The 22,183-nt window shown below is 33.4% G+C and overlaps 1 protein-coding gene across 2 annotated transcripts in view; it reads right to left on the reverse strand.

Annotated features, from left to right (window-relative positions):
• Nucleotides 1-22,183, reverse strand: part of LOC140449778 (zinc finger BED domain-containing protein 5-like) — a 120,833-nt gene that overhangs the window by 32,692 nt on the left and 65,958 nt on the right. Inside the window, exon 2 of one of the 2 annotated variants that reach the window (XR_011951880.1) lies at nt 16,541-16,691. Coding sequence is in view for 1 of the 2 variants with exons in the window: in XM_072543122.1 (XP_072399223.1) it covers nt 14,877-15,785 (909 nt within the window). In the remaining variant the exon portion in view is untranslated. Of the gene's footprint in view, nt 1-14,693; nt 16,692-22,183 lie in introns of those variants that run through there. The other variant, XM_072543122.1, reaches the window with a different exon arrangement.

The raw sequence follows: 22,183 nt of genomic DNA on the forward strand, positions 1-22,183 counted from the left end.
ATACAATAAAATACAATAAAATACAATAAAATGCATGAAAATACAATAAAATAAAATAAATTACAGTCAGATACAATAAGATGCAATAAAACACAGTAAATACAATAAAATACAATAGAATACAATAATATACAATAAAATACATTAGAAGACAATAAAATACAATAAAAGACAATAAAATAAAATAAATTACAATCAAATACAATATGATGTAATAAAACACAGTAAATACAATAAAATACAATAAAATAGAATAAAATACAATGAAATACAATAAAATACAATGAAATACAATAAAATGCAATAAAATACAATGAAATACAATAAAATGCATGAAAATACAATAAATTAAAATATATTACAGTCAGATACAATAAGATGCAATAAAACACAGTAAATACAATAAAATACAATAGAATACAATAATATACAATAAAATACATTAGAAGACAATAAAATACAATAAAAGACAATAAAATAAAATAAATTACAATCAAATACAATATGATGTAATAAAACACAGTAAATACAATAAAATACAATAAAATAGAATAAAATACAATGAAATACAATGAAATAGAATAAAATACAATAAAATACAATAAAATACAATAAAATACAATAAAATACAATAAAATTCAATAAAATAGAAGTAAATACAATAAAATACAATAAAATACAATAAAATACAATAAAATACAATAAAATACAATAAAATACAATAAAATACAATAAAATAAAATAAAATACAATAAAATGCAATAAAATACAATAAAAGACAATAAGAGACAATAAATACAATAAATTACAGTTAATACAATAAAATACAATAAAATATAATAGAATATATACAATAAATAAAATACAGTCGAATAGAATCGACTATCGAGGCAATTATCGAATTAAATCAATTATCAAATTGATCATCGAATCGAGATCGAATTGAGTGAATTATCAAATTGATTATCGAATCAAATCGATTATAGAATCGAATCGAATAGAAATACAATAAAATAGAATAGGATAAATTAAAATAAATAAACTAAAGTGAATTAAAACCGCCTCAAAAATTAAAATAGCTATGGTGATTGTCAACATCCGTAGCGGAGATGGCACCTGAAGAAGAAGAAATTAAAACCATTGCTCCTTGATTAGACGATAAGAAAGCTATAGTTCCATTTTCGGTCACTCCCGGAGTGCCACATCCCTTTTTTTTTGTTTTCAAAATTTGCAGAGAAATTACTTTTTTATAGGTACAAAAGTTATCTAGAGTTTCAATGTTATCAATAAAAAAAAATTTAAATTTTGTGTTGTACTTTCGTATGAATGAGGCCTGACAGGCCTCAACCATCTGTCTGCTGGAGGTTTAAAATTGTGTTACGAACATGCATTCCGCGTGGCCCATGTAACGGTTGCATCTCGAAAGCGCTGACAACTTTCCACAGATGTATCGAGCGTGGGAGAGGTCGATCCGTCAAACAAAGAATTAGAGGTGGGACTACTCCAGATGATTCTAGAACAATACTTTTGGTATAATATATTTAACGATATTATGAGTAGGGGGAGTTGTTAAGATACTATCGAACTGTAAACTTATAAATAAATATATTTATATAAATTCGAACCGGTCGTTTTATTTAATCTCGCTACAATATGTTCGACTGAATTAAAAAAAAAATGAGCTTTTTTATGATTTTAATTTCCGTGCAGCTAGGGCCTAGAAAATCTATAAAATGTCGTGTACTAATAAATTAAGAAATAATATACCAATTTGTTGCAATGAAAATCATAATTTAAAGATGATTTACAATGAACTTGCATTAACAAATTTTGAGTAATGGGAAAAAACTTTATTAATAAATGCTGGAGAGGATATAACGACACTGAAAATGATGGTTGGCTATCAACTACTGTTACTGAGATAGATACTGCAAATAAAGTATATAGTTCTATATAACCCTCAACTATTTAGTACATCTAAGAAATCAGTCGCCTAGATTCAAAACCCGACAAGTCCAGGTAAATGAGATTTGAGATAATGAAGAAAAACTTATAAAATCTATATCCTATTAAATTAAGCAGCGACTTTTTGAGAAAATTGAGGTTTTTGATAATAATACATAAAAAAACACATTGAAAAAATCTAGGGGCCCCCCGAAACCCCCGAGGTTTGCAGATGAATTTAATATTTTGAAAGAAAAGAAAATCGAAATCTATTAGAAAAATAAGTTTAGTTACTCAACAACGCAAGATAACATTTATCCACTATTTTATATTGCAAAGCTAACTGTTTCTGCTTCGCAATTATCTTCCTCTTCGTTTCCCTCACTGCCTTGTCCCTCCTCTATAGCTTCGTGGAATACTTCTTTGAAAAAGACCAGTTTATCTCTATCTTGCCATCTCTTTCCGTAGTGTTTCTCCAATAGCTTAGTAATACTTTTTTTCTTATCTTCTTTAATCGCTATCCCAGCCTTTAGTGTTCTTGGATTAATTTGTGAGACTTTTTTCCCTCTTTTGCATAAGCTTTTGTGTGCGCATAAGTCAGTTTTGTAAAATGCCTCACCTCTTGTAAGTGGTACTGTTTGTCCTCTTGTAATGATTACTCTCTTTGACGGTTGTAACTTAAAATGCCAATAGCCTGGTTGTTTTATTACTTTTTGAGTTTCAGCCTTCCAGTCCTTAATTGCAACACCAGTTCCAGCTCTGTAAACAGTGGCAAACTTTTTGATTAACTTTACATATTTATCAGGATGAACAATTACCGTGTGTTTTTTATAAATTCTTTCAATGTGTCCAAACACACGATCAGAGGGAATATAAGAATGCCCCACAACGGGAAACACTAGCTCAATTTACTTTATTTGCCTTGGAGCTTCAAACTAAAGCCAATAGCTCAGCATGGTGATGACCGTGGAATTTTTATTCTGTGCTCCACACCCATCGCAAATAAGCCAAAGAACACGTACATTATCCACAAAATTAAAATTTGAAAGGAAGTGGTGCAAAAACGACGATATTTCGTTTGAACTTCTATGATGGTCCAACTCCGTCCAAACATATCACGTAACATTTTCTGGAGTTAATTTACTTTTTGAAGATCCACAAACTACAGTTAAGTGATAAAAATTAACTTGATTAAAATTAAATTAACTAAAATAAGTCTATAGAAACTCTCACTTCTTACTTTGTGGAGAAGTTGTTGTGCTTCCAGACTAGTTTTTTTTACTTCGTCAGTCTCGCCTTTTATGCTGGATTTGTACTGTAAACAAGTTGAACACAAATCTGTCTTCGGAGTTCCAAAGCCAACGTTAAAATTTTTGTTAAAATAATCTCTAAAGAAACATTCTTTGACTTTAAAGTCTTCGTTTTGGGCCATTTTGTCGTTGTGTATTCTCCATAATTTTGAGATACTTAATTCAGCGGGCAAATAAATTCTGTTGAATGTTTTTGAACGGGAATAATGAGATTCCGCACATTTTAGGGACTCGATGAATTTTTTTATAGATGGTTTTTTACCTTCGGTTTTTTGTCCAATTCGATCTCCTCCCCTTCTTTCGGTAGGAATAAGCGAATGCTATTTGTAGTTTTTCATAATGTTTAAAATTCTATCTTTTTTAATTCCCAGAATACCTTGGAAAGCTGTTCGACATACAGGAACAATTAGGCTGTCACTTCTCTTCAATTTGTAGGATAAAATACAAGATTTTGGTTTATTTTTGTTGGCTGTTTGTTTCCTTTGTCTTACCGGGATATGTGAGTCAATGTGGCGTAAAATGAACATGTCTTGTCCTCTTTTATCCTTATTTTGATAAAAAACTGAATGAAAGTCTCTTACATCGTTCATGGACAGATGAGATGTACATTGAAATGGTTGATATGGCTTTCTCTTATGGCCACAAGTGGGGTACACAGGTAATGTTTTGGCAGCATACCTAAAAATAATTATTTCATCACAAATAATGTACTAATTTATTTTAATATTATAGGTTATACCTTGCACGTTTTGCCTTTTCTCTCTTGTTTCGACCTTCGCTCTTTTTCGAGCCATTGTTACATCACACTGTTTTACATTAATAAACTGTCCAACAGTATTTGAAGTTGCCAATGAATCCATTATTTTAGCAATTTATTACACACTCTGCAAACAACTTACTTAAAAGCATAAACTAAACTGATCTGCTTGGCTAACACGTTGTCAACCGAAATCAGGTGGCGAGTAAAATACTACGCGTCTATTGGCGGATTGGAAGTGTCGGCTTTTGCATTTAAACGAGAATGGACCTGTCGGTATTTGCATCTAAGGTACATTTTTGGGAGCCTATAATTATCAGATATGTCGGGATTTGCTTGATAAATGTATTATGAACTTGTAGGTTTATGTATTTCAAATTCTTATATCTAATAAAAATGGTTTTGAAAAAATTGTGACTTGTCGGGTTTTGAATCTAGGCGACCGAAATATACGCAAGAAATAAAAAAAGAAATAATACTTTTGAATAATTCACTCTCGCATGTTCGGTTTACTCTTCGCTCAATTTTTATAGTATATTTAATTAGTAAACAAAATTAATAACTGCAACTAAAACTTTTTTATTATTGTTATAAATATTAAAATTTGTAAATAAGTTGTTTCTCTGTACGAATACTTGTATCTTGGTATTTATGGTTATAGCCGTAAATAAAATATAATATTAAACTTGCGGTAATGGTCATAACTCACTTAATGAATTACAGCACTTGCCTGCCCCTCGTTCTGCAAATTTCATCAGCTTGAGTTATTATGACGTATATTACTGCTCGTCAAATAATTTACTATAAAACGTTCCTATGTATAGTTTCAAGTTAAAAAATCATTCCTAGAGAAAATTTATCAAATATTTCAATAAGTAATTTAGTCATTATTACATTATTAAACACTACAACATTTCGATACTACAACAACTACAATATTTCGATTATCACTTTGAAACTTCAATTTATCTTCCTATTCTTCTTCTTCGGCATGTTTCAATTACCATTACGCTATTTTCGTCCTTCACAGCACTCTATCCTTCCAGTAAACTTCTCTCTATCTAGTATAGCATTTCATTTGCACCTTTTACATCATATAGAAGGTCTTACTCTCCATCTTCTTCCCGGCAGGTCCCAGTCCAATATTCTTTTCGACCACCTGTGCTCTGGCATTCTTTGTACATGCCCGTAGGACTGCTGGGCTCTGTTTTCCAACTTTTTTTGTAATTGAGCATTCTACTTCCTCTGTACTTATTCTATCCTGTCTGGTGATTTATGGATATCTCCTCATAAAGTTCCATTCAACTGTTCTTATTTTATTTCGTATTGTTGTTATTAGTCATACTTCCGCTTTATATAGGGTAATATTTAGCACTTGCTCTAAAAGATACCTTTTTTGTTTATTGTTTTCTTTGATTAGGATATTGTTCCACATCACTCCATGGAGTGTTTTCGTTTCTTGTTTTTCCTGTAGTATTTTTATATCTATATCTTTCATAGAAGTACTATCTCAGATTATCATTGATCCTAAATACTAAAGTCTTAAAATTCTTAATAGTATCATCTTCTGAATGTCAATTTTTTTGATGAAATTCAATATTACTGACGTTTCTGAGCTGTGCTGACATACTGAAATAAAACTTTCATATTGCTTTTATTTTTCTCTTAAAATACTTAATATTTGGAAAACGATTATTAGATAGAGTCGGTCAGATAGCCAAGCGGGCTGGGCGGCGAGTGGTGGCGCTTCACTGCGAGTGGTTCAGTGGTTCGATCCCCAGCTCGGTGTACAGAAAACAAAAAGGCTAACGCAGCAGTTTAACATTCTAAATGTATCTGCGGCTTAGACTAGAATATGCTGGTGTCTGATCGGCGTATGGTGGAGCAGTACGGCAAGAGATAAGGGCTTGCGGCTCAGTGATACTCCTCCATAGATCCCTACCGGAAGGGCGAGGCGCCTAAATACCGGGTACATCATCATCATCATTTAACCCGGATCTATCCACTGCTGGATATAGGTTTCCCTCAGTCTTTTCCATGTATTTCTGTTTTGTGCTGTTTGTATCCAATTTTTGTCGATCCGTTTTATGTCATCAGACCATCTTGTTGGTGGACGACCTCTACTTCGATGTGCTTCTTGCCTCGGTCTCCACTGTATTATTCGCTGGGTCCATCTGTTATCCGACATTCTAGCTATGTGCCCCGCCCAGTTCCACTTAAGGGTCATAATTCTTTCTATGGCATCTGTCACTCCTGTTCTCCGTCTTATTTCCTTGTTCGTGATCCGATCCCTACGAGAAATGCCTAACATCGATCGTTCCATGGCTCTTTGGGTAACACAAATTTTATTTCTTACTTTCTTGGTTAGTGTTAATGTCTTTGCACCATATGTAAGTACTGGCAACACGCACTGATTAAAGACTTTTCTTTTAAGACACATAGGCAGTTCTGATTTAAGAACATAGCTTAGCTTGCCGAATGCCACCCAAGTGAGTCCTATGCGGCGGCTTAGTTCGCACGTTTGATTATCTCTTCCTATGCGTATCTCATGTCCTAAGTACTTATATGAGGTGGTTTCTTCAATATGCATGCCATTTACTGAAATCTTTTCGCTTAACACAAGATTTGCCGTACACCGGGTACATATATATATATATATATATATATATATATATATATATATATATATATATATATATATATATATATATATATATATATATATATATATTATTAGATAGAGCACACCTTTTAAGTGTCTCAAAACAAAATCCACTACAATAAACTCGGGAGTCTTCCGACTCCATAAAAATGGCATGTACTTATTTATCACTATCACCTATCGTTTAAAGATTGTATGCAAAATAGCGATCATTTTTATCACAGCGACATGTTACCCATCATTTTGGTACGCTATATTTTATCTTTCAGTTATTGGTAGATCGTCAAAAAATCAGAAAACAATTTTTTTAAAATACCGTTTGTGTTAAATACATATTTATTTTGAAAATTTATGAATATTTGGATATTGAACTTGAGATTGACATTAGTCGACCGTTTAAATTTGAGAATATATATAGAGTATCATTATATAGGAGTATAGGGGTTGTATTACAGAATTAGCACCTTTTATCGGAACTAGGACGTCAAACGTTATAGATGGGAAATGATTCTTGATAACTAGTCCTCATAAAATACCTAACTCTCACTTATGGCTTTACGTGCCATACGCCGCGCAACTGCATTAGCTGCAAACATGGCGACATATCGGACAGTGGCAGCTGTCATATTAGTCATATCTTTTTAATTTTGTTTCTATTTGTACTGTTCACTCATTAATCTGATTCCAACTGGTGATGGATATAGTAAGTTGTGTCTTTACTAGAATAGAAACTCCTGCTTTGCTCATATAATTGGGAACTCCGCTGTATTTTCGTTTTTCAATTCCTTTGCCCTTCTTTTTAGTTTATGTAACCATGAGGATGTCTACGTTGTGTTTTTTCAGTTCTTGTTGTCTTTTGCGTTAGGGAAATTTTACAGTTAAGTTTTTTTGTAGATGACAAGTTGTCAGGACGTCGATTAAGCCTCCATTCCAGGAGGACAGAGTAATTTTTCTGTTTTTTCGTTCGTTGTATTGGCTGTTTTACCAAAATAAAGAAGCCAGTTTTACTTTTTTGGTCCTTCTGGTCTATCCGCCAGATCAAATATGCCTATGTCTGCTGCCTCCAAGACCATTAACCATTCTTCGGCTGTAACCCACACATGGGCTCTTGCCCTTAGGATTGATATAGAGGAGTTTAATTTATAAATATACTATAATAATAGTATATGTACTCGTGATCAATTGATTTACAGTTGGTATAAATTACACTTTCCAAATTTTATATTCCAATTTAGATATACTATTGCCACAATTTGTATATTTTAACATCTCTTACTGTTGGTTAGTTGGTCTTAAGTAATGCTTAAGTATTTCAATTTTATATTTCAATTTTTTCTTTTTTCTATAGTATTGGTAGCGCTTGTTTTTTAGTGTAGGCAAGAAATCACTCTTAAGTAGATTGCTTTAGTCTAGTTTTTGCATTTACATTCTGTGTTCATTATGTTTGCCCCCAAACTAACACCTTAGTTATTGTTGACAGGTTTGCGTATGGGAGCTGGATTATATATTCAGCAAGCTACATCTAGCAATTAAAATATTTTCATAATTTTATATTTCATCTCTTGGCTTTTCCTATACTACTGGTCGGTTGTACTTGTGGTCAATGTTGAGTTTATCATATAGTTTTTAGATATGCTGTTCACTCAAGTGGCCCATAATTTTAGACAAAGTCAGCTTTGTTTTCCTATGTTAGATATAAACAGTTTTGTTAAATCTGAACGACCAGAGCCATTTTGTCTTCTGCGATTGCTTATAATGTAGCATCCTGAATAAATATTTTAGACGACTGTTTGTTCTTTTGTCTGGTGTTTGTTATTTGATTAATTGTATTTAAATGTTTCTGACATTCCTGAATGTGTCGAGATCTACAACGTGATATATTTTTTATCAAACATCGGTTACGAGTTTTTGTCGAAGTTTCGCTAGGTTTCTCTTTCACTAGAAAAACGTTGTTTGTCTTTTTTCAGATGCCCCTAAAGATGCTCTGGGAGCGAAAGTACTTGGACAAGATTTAATACACGAACTGTGCTCGATATCTGCCTCTTATTTTTTTTTTAAACTATAATAATGTACATTATAGTTGAGTCCATGGTTCTTTACCCGTGCGTCATTAATACCTGGCGAGATAAAAACACATGCTTTTTGTCTAGCATCATTTTCTTTTACGCATGAAACTAAAGACAAATAAGCTACCACTTGTTATTAAGTAACAATACATATTATTTTTATAAACGTTTTAGACTCACTACATCGAAAAAAAGTAGGTACAAAAAATATGCTTGGGGAAGTTTTCAAAATTTAACTGCAATTTGTAAATGATTTTTTCCAGGATCTTTTGCTGTTTTTCTGCTATGTTTTACATTAATTTAGAAGTTATCTATATTAAACAAACAGTTTTTCTCACTACTAATTTTATAGTAAGTTTATATTACTTTGCCAGTAGTTTACATACAACGTTAACCTCATTCACACAGTTAAGAATGGTTTTGTGTAAGTTTCCGCAAAAGTGAAAGAAATAATAAAAAATATTTTATTGAATTTTTTTAGATTATTCCTTCAAAAACTCTTACATCACAAACACAAAAACTCCTTTATAAATTTAATCAAGTACTAGAAACGTTGACTGTTCCAGAGGAACAAAAAGTACAATTTTCAAACGTTTACTATTATAAAGCTTTAATGATGACAAGCATATAATATTATTATTATGATTTATTTGCCAACTTTATTATTAAATAACCAAAATATTTATAATTAAGAAATTTTAATTTTTGATTTTTTTTCAAATTCGATTAAAAATATTAATAATGTTTTAACTTTGTTTAAGAGCGCAGCAGCAGAACTTAAATTGACAAAGAAAAAACAGTATAAAACATACGAACAAGAAAATAAAAAATTCTATTCCATGTTCTCCGATAAAAAGCAGAAACCCTTTAAAACCGAAAACTACTGATTTACCTGAGGGCAACAAAATGGCATGTCAAAATACAATTATGTACCAGGATAGTAAGTAATCCAACTTTTTGTTGAACATTAATATATTAAAGTAAATAATAAATTCGTAAACTAATTTTTCGAAACCAAATTCAGATTTCCGCTTTAATCAGTGCCTTCTAAGAATTACAAGGCAAAACAGACGTTGATAAAGATGTTATTAGAGACATGGAGAATCATCATTCTATTTTTACCGCTATTTTATATCGAAAACTTACTTTAATGTACACAACAGACAATTGTGAACTAAATAACCAAACTCATAATAGATATTAGTGAAAAATACGTTCATTTGATATGTATATAAAAAAATTATAAAATGCATTAGAAGTACATAAACGATTAACAAAAAGTAATACAATTCTTCATATTCCAAGTTAAAAATGGAACAAAAAAAACAACAAAAACTGTTAAAAAAAAAATAAAAAATTACAAAATTTTTATTAATTAATTATAATGTAAGGGGCAAACAATTCGTTTGTGCTCACCACACACACTTTTATTACAATGGCCACAACTGTAATTTCCTCTCCTTCTCTTTCTCCGATCACAGAAGGCACACAATCCTGGTCTTTTTGAGCTTCCTTGTTGAGCGTCAGTAGCTATATTTGTAGCAGAAGGGACATCTTTATCCAGCAATATAGATATTTGCGTCTTTAGGGCAACTGAAATTTTCGAATTTTGGATTCTTCGCTCCATGTGAGTAGCCAATAAGGCGAGCGATAGGTTTTTTAAAAATTAAGATCTCGAAACAGATGTATCTACATTCAGTTTGTAAATTACAAAAGCATTCACAGCAGCAGCGTTAAGAACTCCAAAAAAGGACCTCATAGGCCATCTTTTGGTGGTCTTTGAATGACAGAGCTGATCAAAGACGTCGACTCCCCCCTTCGTCATATTGTGGAATTCTATTATATCAGGTTTATTGGAGATTTGATTTACGTCTCCAGTAGAATACATTGACGAAATCAGAACTACATTTTTATTTTTCTTAGGTACATAGGATACAAACATTTTATCTGGACTGTACAAAAATCGTGATGACTCAGTAGGAATCCCTTTTGTGTCAATAAAGGATTTAGGAATCTCTTTCTTATTTTTTTTTTTTGAAGGGTGCCTACTAAATTTAGATTATTCTTCCTAAGTTCCTCAGACATTTGACAAGACGAAAACCAGTTGTTGGTGGTAACGTTTCTGTTTGAGTTTTTGATGGGTTCTACCAGCTTGAGAACATATTGAGTTGGTAACAGCAGGTCACTTTGTGGTCTGTTCTCTTTGCCAACGTAAGGAATTCCTCCACAGAAATAGAATGTTATTGCATCACAAAGAGAAATAATTTTGAGTCCATACTTATCTGGTTTACTTGGTATATACATTTTAATCGGGCATCTTCCCCTAAAGCTTAACAAAGTCTCATCCACGGTTATATACTCTGGAGTGTAATTTTTTCTGCAATTACTCTCTAATAAACTCCAGAATTCTCTGAATGGAGCAAATTTATCTGTTCTTCTTCGTTGTTCCCTCGTGATCTTAGAAGAATCAAAGCGAAGCACTCTCAACAAAAACTCATGACGATTTTTGCTCATGACGCAACCAAATAAACTAAGACCAAAAACTGGAGAAAACACATCCAGTAATGTCAAGCCTGAATTGTTTAGTGCACCAAGCAAATATAGCAAGCCAATAAAGGACTTTATTTCAGTAACATCTGTTGAAGATATGTAAGACTGTTCTGAATTATATGACGATGATTTTCTCTCAATTTCTTCATTAGTATATTGAACAATCAGTTCAATCATCTCATCTGTTATAAAAAGATTAAAAATAGGCTCAGTACTCGCATCCCTGTTGTACATCACATACAACAGTTTTATCCCTATCCAAAACATACCACGCACGCAAATGTACCTCTATGTAGATGACACTGCCCTTCTAACAACAGCGGACGGTTATGCCCCTGAGAGAACCTTTAGAAGAGCACAAACTCTTATGGTGTAATAAGTGGAGAGTCACGCTAAATGCTGCGAAAACGCAAACTATTGTGTTTCGCAGCCCAAAATCATCAACTGGCGTCATACGCAATCGCGTCGACCAAACGCCCCTGTATTTGATGGGAGAAAGACTCGTTACTAGCCCGACAGCTTCCTATTTGGGTGTTTTATTTACTAAAACACTTAACTGGGAACCTGATCTAAAGGCAACTTTAGATAGGGTCAGGAACCGAGCCCGACTCCTAGTTCCACTATCAGGGACGTTTGGCAAAACAAACAACAAAACTCTCACACACACTTACAAAACATTCATTCGACCCGTTATTGAGTATAAGTCAAGCTTATATTGCCTTCTTAAAGGTTATCAAAAGGGAAAACTGTCTGCTGCGGAGCGCAGAATTTTGCGTAGAACGTGCAGAAAATGTTGGTACTTCCCCTCCCGTGAAATCCATCAAACAGCGAACACCACCCCCATCATCGAGAGAATAAAAAATCTCAACAGGAACTTTACTCTTCTTAAAACAATCAACGGCCCCTTATCCATCACACAAAACACCCTAAAAAGTTCCTGTTCTTTCCGCGGTCACGTATCCACCCGGAAGCCCAAAAACAAACACCTTCATCCACCGTCAATTCTAATGCACGCTTGCATAGACGAACTTCCGGATGAATATGCTGACATCCTTGAGGCCACTCCACTAGCCTACAGAACCCAAACATAATATGTCAAATCCTTTTCCCTACCTTGGACAGGGGGAGATTGGTTTTTTGCGGTTTCCTAATCTCACTACTCAATGATACCTGTCCGTCCCTGAGAAAATAGCCGTAACTATTTTCTCAACTAAGTCGACAGCTGCTGGAACCGTCTATCGAACTCCGACGAGGCCTGGCCGTTAGCGTGAGCAACCGATAACAGAATTATAGTGCAATACACTAGTTCTGAAGTCGGTTGCAAACGCATAAACGGCTGCAGGAACAATGGTCACTAGAGAACACGGTTCTAGTTTCTGTCGATTCAGACTCGCACACATGCACACTAACACACAAACACAAATCAAACAGTGAAAGGGGCACTCTTCCTGCTACCGAATCATCCTCATCACCGGGACCTCCGACCATCCGCAGCCTCCGTTACTTTATACGGAGTCTGTGGATGGCCGGAGAAAATCTAGGTGATACGACGGACTCTGTAACATCGAAATGGCAGCGGCCGTCACTGTTTGATTTACACACACATTCACACAGAGCGAAATACGACAAGTCAACTCTCGAAAGCCGAGGCGCCTCCACTCACGAGCACACTCGGTCACAAAATTACACTGCAATACACTGGTTTTGGGGCCGAGTTAAGCTCGAGACTGCACAGGACCAATGGTCACTAGAGACAGGGCTTGTCGTACCTAGCTCGAAAACCAACACATTCACTAGAAAGAACATCAATCCAGTCAAACCCTTTCGCCCCTGGCTCACTCACTGGCTAACATAAAGTGATGACAACTCCACAGAAGGCGAAGAAAACCGACCCTAAATGGGTACAACAAACATTCTCTCCTTTTCGCAATAAAAAAATCCCTACCCTATCCTTCGAGAATGAATATTGACTGACTGTCGGATCCGACGTAACCGTGTGGTTCTAGGGTTAAATGTAGCTGTAATTCTGCACCAAAATGTTAAAGCAAAACTAACATTTTATATTCTATATATTTGATAACGTCAAATTTTGTAATATAATCCGTGATTGGAGCAGTAGCCACTTTTTGTCACTTGCTGTTGCTTGGAGTAAATTTCCGTCTTATTTCGTATGCTTTATATGATAACGCACGGGTAAATAACCAGGGACTCATCTGTATATGCATACTTCTTATATATCGACAATGTCAAGTTATTTCATAAAAAATTGTAACTCTTTGGTTAACGCGTTTTAGTTCATAAAAGCTGGAGCTATAGCCAGCATCACCTAGTCTTGATATTAACTGCTTAACAAAACGTGTTCTTATTTATCGCACTATTAACAAAAATTAAACAAACACAGACATAAAATATCAGCCAAACCAGTCCTCATTTAGTATTATCAGTTGTAATCCCTAAAAATTAATTAAGATTTCTGTCTACCTTTCATAATTAACAAAACGTTAATTGCCAGCGATCTTATTTGCAACTAACTAACTATCAATTAAAGCTTCGGATTTAGGAACCCATTAAAGCATCACATCTCATGCATTAATTACCTTGCTTGTTTCTTTGAGCCTTTATCTGATTTTTGTTAATTTGATAGGTTTATTAGCCATCCCGTCAGTAAAAATTTGAATAAAGCGGAGGGTGATCATAAAAAAATCAACATCGATAAAATAAAAACCGTATTTAACTCTAATAAACCAATGTCTCCTTCTTTTTCTCCTTTAGGTACGATCTTTTTTACAAAAGGTTGCTTATAATCAGGGATATGCTTATTTGTGACACTGTTGATCTAATTAATGGTTGTTGATGCAAGTTTATAATATATCTTAAAGTAATTGACTTCAACAACTCGATGCTTGTAATATTATAACCCAGAGCTCTAAAAATTTTCAAATTTTAAATAGTTTCACCCTTTTTGGCTGAGTTTATATTGAGAACCACTGAAGTAAGGTCAAACTGTTAAACACATTACCCATGGCGTAGACAAATATATTTTCCAAATTAACCTCCTGACCGCAACTGTACTATTGGTAGAACATAACATTTGAATTCTCGTAGCGCCTCCTAAAAATAATGTATTAAGTTTATGTCCCTGTGTGGCACTCTATTGGAATATTTTGAAAAAAGGGTAAGTACTATCTTTAAATATTTATTTAATCATAAATAATTTGCAGCACATTTATTATTCACTGTGATCTTAAAAGGTTGCAAATGAATGTAAACAGTATGGTTTTTCAAAAAAAATTAACAAGTAATGAGTAATAACAGATAAAATGTTTATATATCCTTTATGTAGGCATACGGTGGCAAACACTCTACGTCAGGGGTTCCCAACTAAATTTTTCCAAGGACCCCTTCATCAAGGTACTACAATGATGAGGACCCCCACTATTTCCTAAAGACCTAAACTAACCTAAAGTTACCTGAAAAGAGCCAAAATATGTGAAAACATAAATCAAACTAATGCTTTTAAGGATTTATTTGTGAAAACACAAAGTACCTACACAAGTAGATTATTAGTTTTAATTTTCACTCCTCAATTAATGAGATACGTTGAATTTAACTTTAGAATCCATTATTTTTGTAATGTTAGGTTCCAAACTTAAAACTTTCACTCTGAAATCCGACCGCATGTCAAGCCGATTCCTATATTTGTTTTTCATGAAGCATATGGAATAAAATGCTTGCTGACACCGATAGGTTGTTGCAAACGGAAGGATTTTTTTCATGGCCTTGTGTCCAAGTTCTTTGTAATCCTTGCGTGTTGTTGCCCAGACGTCTGCTATTTTCTCGCCATTAAAAATGTCCTTCATCGTACCACAACTCGACAAATCCACAAGCTTATCTTGTTCTTCTTCTGTAAGGCCTTGGATTTGTTCAATTGCTTGACAGCTAAAAGGATTTCGAATCCAACCATCGTCAGGGTCAGGTTCATGGAAGTATATCCTAAAAGTCGTGGCTAGGCTGCGTAGGTGCTCGGCTGCGTTGATCTTTATCAGGTCAGGTAAACTCTGCTCTGCAGACTCCAAGAACTGTTTCAAATTAGGAAAGTTAGTCAAAAGCTGGCACTTTTTTACCATAGCACTGATCTTATCTTCAACTTTGAACATGTCTACATTTTTCCCTTGCAAAATTAAGTTTAATACAATCAAGTGTTTAAACACGTCAGCTAAGTAGGCAGTTGAGCAAGGCCAAGAAAAGTCAGTGAGAACATCTGCGTACTTGGTGTCAAGAAGAAAACCACGAACTTCATCTCTAAGTTCACAAAATCTTGTCAATATCCTCCCTCGACAGACCCACCTTACTTCCGTATGAATAAGAAGGTGTTCATGCTCCCTACCAATCTCTTTGCACAACAAAGAAAATAATCTGGATTGTAGAGGTCGAGTTTTAATGTAGTTAATGATTTGAACTACTTTGTTAAGTATCTTCTGCAAAGTAGTTCGCATGAAAAAAGAAAATCTTTCAATATCTGGTCCTCCCACAAAAATCGAAGAAAACACAACATTATTGCTTTTTTTGATATGTTCTTTGTACTTTCGTCCAATTTAAGAGCAAACATGTCGCTCATGCTAAATCTGACCAGCAATGTATCTTCAATGTTATTGGCCATATCTGAAATTCGTCTTTGAACAGTGTTGTTAGAGAGCGAAACAATACTTATTATCTTAACAGCCGCATCACCCAACATTCTCTTGCGTATAATCATTGCTGATGGTAGTATAAGTTCTTCAGCAATTGTATGGTTTTTTTCACATTTAACGACAAGCTGAGATACCTCATAAGATGCAAGGGTTGCATTTTCATTTACATTTGCACCATAGTGTTTAGTAATGTTGTTACGAGATCTTTTAAGCTCTCCTAGTTTGTTTTTAAAAAAATCGAATGACTTACTCTTGTACTCTGAATGTTTTGTCTCAAGATGCCAACGGGATCTTGGTCGAATTAGGTTTAAAAGACGCCGACGAGTTGGGTTCAAGAGACACTGAAAAGTTCGGTTCGAGAGTCATTGACTTTTTAATTTTGCATTTTCTCCCTCTTCGTCTGTAGATCTATCCCGTTTTAACGATCCACATTTTAACCAACGGTCCATAACGTACGCGTAATGTAACTTTCCGTGAAAAACAAAGCTTTAAAATGTTACACAAAATCACACGTTTCAACACGGTCAGAGACCGCACTAGTAATAAACTAACTAACTTACTAACAATAGCCGACTGACATCTCTGAAATGCGAATTGGCTGTGTAACTGTAATGCAAACAGACAGGGCAGCGACGCATTTTAACGGCATAAAGTCAAAGTAGGGTCCCATCTAGTTCCAGTGCCAGTGGTGGTGAAGAGAGGAGGCCGAATCTGTCTTAAACGAAAATATTTTTTTTAGGTATATAAACAAAATTATAGTTAACAATCTAAAATTTGATATAACTTTAAGTTTACGCGATATATGTTATTAATTTTAAAGATTTAGAGAAAAAAGCTTTGTTTTTGTTCTCCTAAAAAAATTTGCAAAATGGAATTATATCGTTTTTCTCCCTGGCTCTTCATATATTTATTTTTATATCTTGCGGACCCCTCAGCCATACCTCGCGGACCCCCAGGGGTCCGCGGGCCACCAGTTGGGAATCACTGCTCTACGTTAACATTTTTTTATGTACTTCGTATAGGACATTTGTTGGTTACAGTTTTTATTTTCAGCATTATCAGAGGAGGAATTATTAGAGTTGCTCAATAATTCAGATGCATCGGATAATGACTTTTCAGGTAATGACTATGACAATAATCCAGATTTCGAAAATAAAAACGACACATCCAGTTCTGATAAAGCAGGAACACATTCTGAAGATACATCTCGATCAATTTTGCCTATTGTAGAAGAAAGTGATTCCAGCGATGTTTCTAGATGTGTATCTTTGTCAGATATTTCGGATACGTCTTTTGTAACTCAACCTCATTTTTCTGGACAAGAAAGACTAGAAGAGGTAGACAAACGACGTATGAAGTATGCAATCTATAGTTAATTGATGGATTCGACCGTTACTTGATGGAAATTCATTTTATGTAACAATAAAACACTGAAAACTTTGTTTTCAAACTTCCACAAAATTTATTTTAAATTCTTATCACTACAGCTGTTTCGGCTGATTGCCTTTCTCAAGTGATCTGTTTTTGGTATGGGTTTACACTTATTAGAGTTGCTGCAAAGTTTTCAGTGTTTTATTGTTACAATCTATAGTTAATAAAAATGACGCTTTAACTGATAAATGATGTGGCACATACTCCGGAGGTATCATCATTGTTACAGCCTGCATATTTACTAAATGATGTAGGCTCCTGGGAGTGGGATGCATTTTTTTATCAATATATTGATGATACTATTCTTTTGGAAACAGTGAATTCCACTAATAAAACCGCTATTTTAAATAAAGGAAAAACTTTGGAGTTATCTTTACTCGAAATCAAAATTTTTATCGTCATTACGATAGTAATGGCAACTTTGCAGTATCCACAAATAGACATGTATTGGGCGGAAAAATGGAGAATCCCTATTGTTGCAGGAGCAATGAGCCATTCAGAACTTCATTAAAAGTAGTTTTTGATTCCGATATAAATGTGGAACAAAGACGAGATAAGATTTGGAAAATAAGGCCTTTATTTGATAGGATATGTGAAGGTTGTCACGCTCAAGAACCCACTGAATCATTAAGTATCGACGAAATAATTATTCCATTCTCCGATAGATGTCCAGTTCGTCAGTATTGTCCCATAATAAACCAAATCCTGTAGGGTTAAAAGCTTTTGTTCTGGCCACTCCACAAGGAATTGTATATGATATAATTCAGTACTTCGGAGGTAAAGGACACTATGTCCATTTTCTTACTTTTTCAGGAGAGCAGTTTTAAAAATTTTTAAATTTTTAATCAGTAAATACTCCAATGTTTCAATGTTTCTTATATTTAACCAAGATTAATATATTATTATTGTGGTGTGTATAATCGGTTTTCATTCCATGAAGTGTTATATATCTAAGGTTTACCGTTCATTATTTAAAATTTTTTTAAAAATGTGTAGTTGGACATAGTGTTGTTTACCTCTAACAACTTTTTTAAATAATGTGGCATTGCATGTTAAGGTCTTTACGAAATAAACAATACAAACACATTAAACAGCCTATACTATTATTTTATTATAGGTAAATATTATAATGTTATAATAATTAAGTAAAATTATAGACGACAAGTTTCAAAATTGTTAAAGATGCTCCATATCATCTTCATCTTCTTGTGGGTAATCGTTTGTGGCTACATCGCTATGTGTTAAATTTTGATAAAACGCATGACAAACTGACGGAACAAAAGGCAGTAATGCAATTAAGTCATTGTACTTTTGTTTTGTGATTGGTAATGGGATTACTGAGACTTGATTTAATTGGGCTGGAAACGTTACTGGCTGTCTTCGATACCTCATGAAGTCCACTTCATACATATTTTGATTTTGAAATCGGTCTTATAAAAGAACTTTCCAATGTGTTCTTGTTGGACTTGTAGGAAAATACATGCTGACAATAGAACAAGGTCTTTATTAACATTTTTTTTTCTACTTACAAAAGGAGGATTAGATGACAATTTCTTATCGAACAGCGTTTTGAAGTTTTTGAAATCTGCAAGTTCCATATTGTGCACTGTGTATTTAGCTGATGTTTGCCTAACTAGTTGTTGCCAGTCCCATGGTGTTAAAATGGCCAAATTGGAGAGTTTCTTTCTTTTTCTTTCGATTAAAGCATGAACAGTGTCTGCTTCCATATGTGTGTGCCCTTTCAGTAAAAACTTTTGAGTGATCGTCTTTATTTGCGGTATCCAAAAATAGCACATTATAATACTTATATTTTTATTTTGTCCATAGCAGTTATTGGTCCAAAGAGTAATGTCCTCTACTTGACTACATGGAATTGTATTGTCAGCCCATTTCAAAATTGACGAGGCAATTTCATTTGCACCTCGGGCCCCTTTCGATTCGTCCCACATTATACATTGTACAAAAGAATCACTGGCATCATGTAATGTAAAATTTAATATCCAAAGCTTCCTTTTGTAGAAACTAATACAATTGTTTGTTAGTGGTGAAGGTAAACATTTTTGCAAATCACCAGATAGTACTTTGTATTGTGGTGACTCTTTAGCTATTATAAAGTCCAATTGTTTTAAGTTATACCGAGTTTTAGATTTAATTAGGTGAGCATCATGATCAGCCTGTACACTGGTTAGTTCATCTGCAGTATGTGAATGTACTGCATGTATCGCAAATGTCTCTTTCGGGCGGTTTAAACGACAACTTGAAGTCTTTATTAAAAATATCTGCGTACAACCACTTTTTTGCTCTGAGCTTTGGATCTACATGTCTTTCATTGCATTCATCAATGTACAGATGATACATCTTTTCTATTGTAAGTTCTGTGTCCAGATAATCTCTCTTACTCCTTTCTCTGGAATAATAACTCTCGTATTTTGGGAATGGTTTAATATGTTGATGTATACTATTTATGGTTTCGGTAGGAGCTTTATTGGTTGGCGTGTGTCTACCTCTTTGATCAGCTTTTATTAAACCTCTTGGCTCAATTTTTTTTAACATATTTAACTACTACTACTAAATTAGATATACAAAGTGTGTTTACAAACATAACCTTGCACACCTTCAATAGCTGATTGTTCACTGTAAAATGGTAGTGTAGTGTATTATTTTTAGATTTGTTAGAATTTAGATCTTTTTTTCTTGATCGAAGAGTAGGTTGGATGTCGATACATGAGAAGATAAATTGCTTTTTAAGATCTGAAACGTTTGTCTCAGTCCAGTATGAGTTGAAAATTTTTTGTCTTTCGTATTCTGGCCATCTTTCAGAGCATTTCATGTGACACATGTAAGGAGGCTTTAACATTTTTGCAGGCATGTCTTTGCCTCTTTTACTGAGATACTCTTTCTCACCAGCTATTTTTCGTTTGCGAACATTACAGGCCCAATTTTGTTCATTTACTACACGTTTTTTACCTTTTTGTTTGCACTTAGTTATATTTTGTACATTTTTTTAACACTTTTCTCTTCTTCTAAAATAACTTCATTATGTTCATTGAAATTGCCTGCATCACTGCTTAGGGATAAATCGTCCTAAAGAAGATTTTTTTTATTGCCCCACTAATCGCTAATCGTAGGAGCAATAATAGCTTTCTCTTTTACCTTTGTTTTCGCTGGTTTACTTATACGTCTCATATCATTGTCGTCCGATTCTGAGCTTTTACCACTTAGAGACTTATAGCTTTTATCAATATCCAGCTAACAAACCAGCTAAAAGAAGGACTTGAATCGTGTTTTATTATAATTTATGAAAATATTTTAAATCAAAAATAATGTTAAAAAATAAAAAATTTAGACATGACTTTAAATTATTATGTTTAATTTCAAATCGAGAGCTGTCATTCCTTTCTCGGAAAGTGTAGCACAAAACTGTATTGAGTTGTGGCATACTAGAATAAATAAAACACACTGAAAAATTAAAAATTTAATTTGAAATTAATACAAAATGAATAACTTTTACAATGAACAAATCTGGAATTTAAATATATGTATTATAATTCGAAACTGCTGAAATAATAGTATTTTGTCATATCTCCATTATTAAAAAATTCTTCAAACATTTTGGACATTAACTCAACCGTCTCTCTGGTTAATAAATTTATTAGATACCGTTTTTTATTGTTAATAATAAAAATAATATTTATCTAAACACATTTTTGAACGTTATTTTTTTTATTTAGATTTAGTGCAATTTCGTTATCTGTGATGGCAACAATGAATTGTTTCACGAATCATTGTCTCCAGTCTGAACCAGAGATATGTAAGAGAGGCTCTCTCTTACATATCTCTGGTTCAGAGATATGTAAATATAGATTATGGTAAGCGGTGATCAAAAAAAAATGAATTCTAAGAACAAGTTTGCCGGCCAGAAGTAATTAAGGAGTATAATAAAAATATGGGTGGGGTGGATTTAGTAGATCGTATGCTTGTCGTTTGTCCGTCGCGTAGTCGTACCAAAAAATGGACAATACGGGTTATTTGCCACCTCATAGATTTAGCAGTCGTCAACGCTTGGCTTCAATATAAACAGCGTGAAAGAAGTAAAAATATTTGGCAATTGAGACACTATAAAATAAAATTGGGAGAGAAACTAATTGAACAAAATGATATGGACAGCGATTGCGATAGCGATGAAGAAGATATAGTTCAAAATGCCTAAACATAAACACAAAAGAATGCCTATTACTCCTTTACCATCAGTTATACGAAGGCAACGAAAAGCAATACATATGCCAGATTACGCCCCTAAACAAAACAGATGCAGAAAAGATGGCTGCTCCATGAAAACAACAACATTTTGCAAAAAATGTTCAATTTTCTTATGTTTTACAACTGCAAGACGTTGTTTTAGTGATTTTCATGAGAATTTATAAATTTTATATTTTTATTATTTCAAACATTTATAGAATGTACATTTTTTGGTTATAAGGATGAATCTTGTTTTTGTTGTCTCAAAAATAAAAAACATATTAACTTCTTTAATTTTTTTTTCATTTTTTTACCTTTACTAATCTCGTAATATAGGCAACCAGAGTCCTATGAGAAGGACATTATTTTTGATTTTTAATATCAACAACCTACATCTGTCCTTTATGTAGGACATTAATAAAATCAATATTTTAAGATTAAGATTTTTTTAAACATTTTTTCAGATACTTTTTAAACTTCCTTAAGCAAGTCTGAAAGTTGAAAATATTAAATTTAGAAAAAAAAACATTACT

This window comes from Diabrotica undecimpunctata, chromosome 9, assembly GCF_040954645.1.
Source record: "Diabrotica undecimpunctata isolate CICGRU chromosome 9, icDiaUnde3, whole genome shotgun sequence".
NCBI classification, from domain to species: Eukaryota; Metazoa; Arthropoda; class Insecta; order Coleoptera; family Chrysomelidae; genus Diabrotica; species Diabrotica undecimpunctata.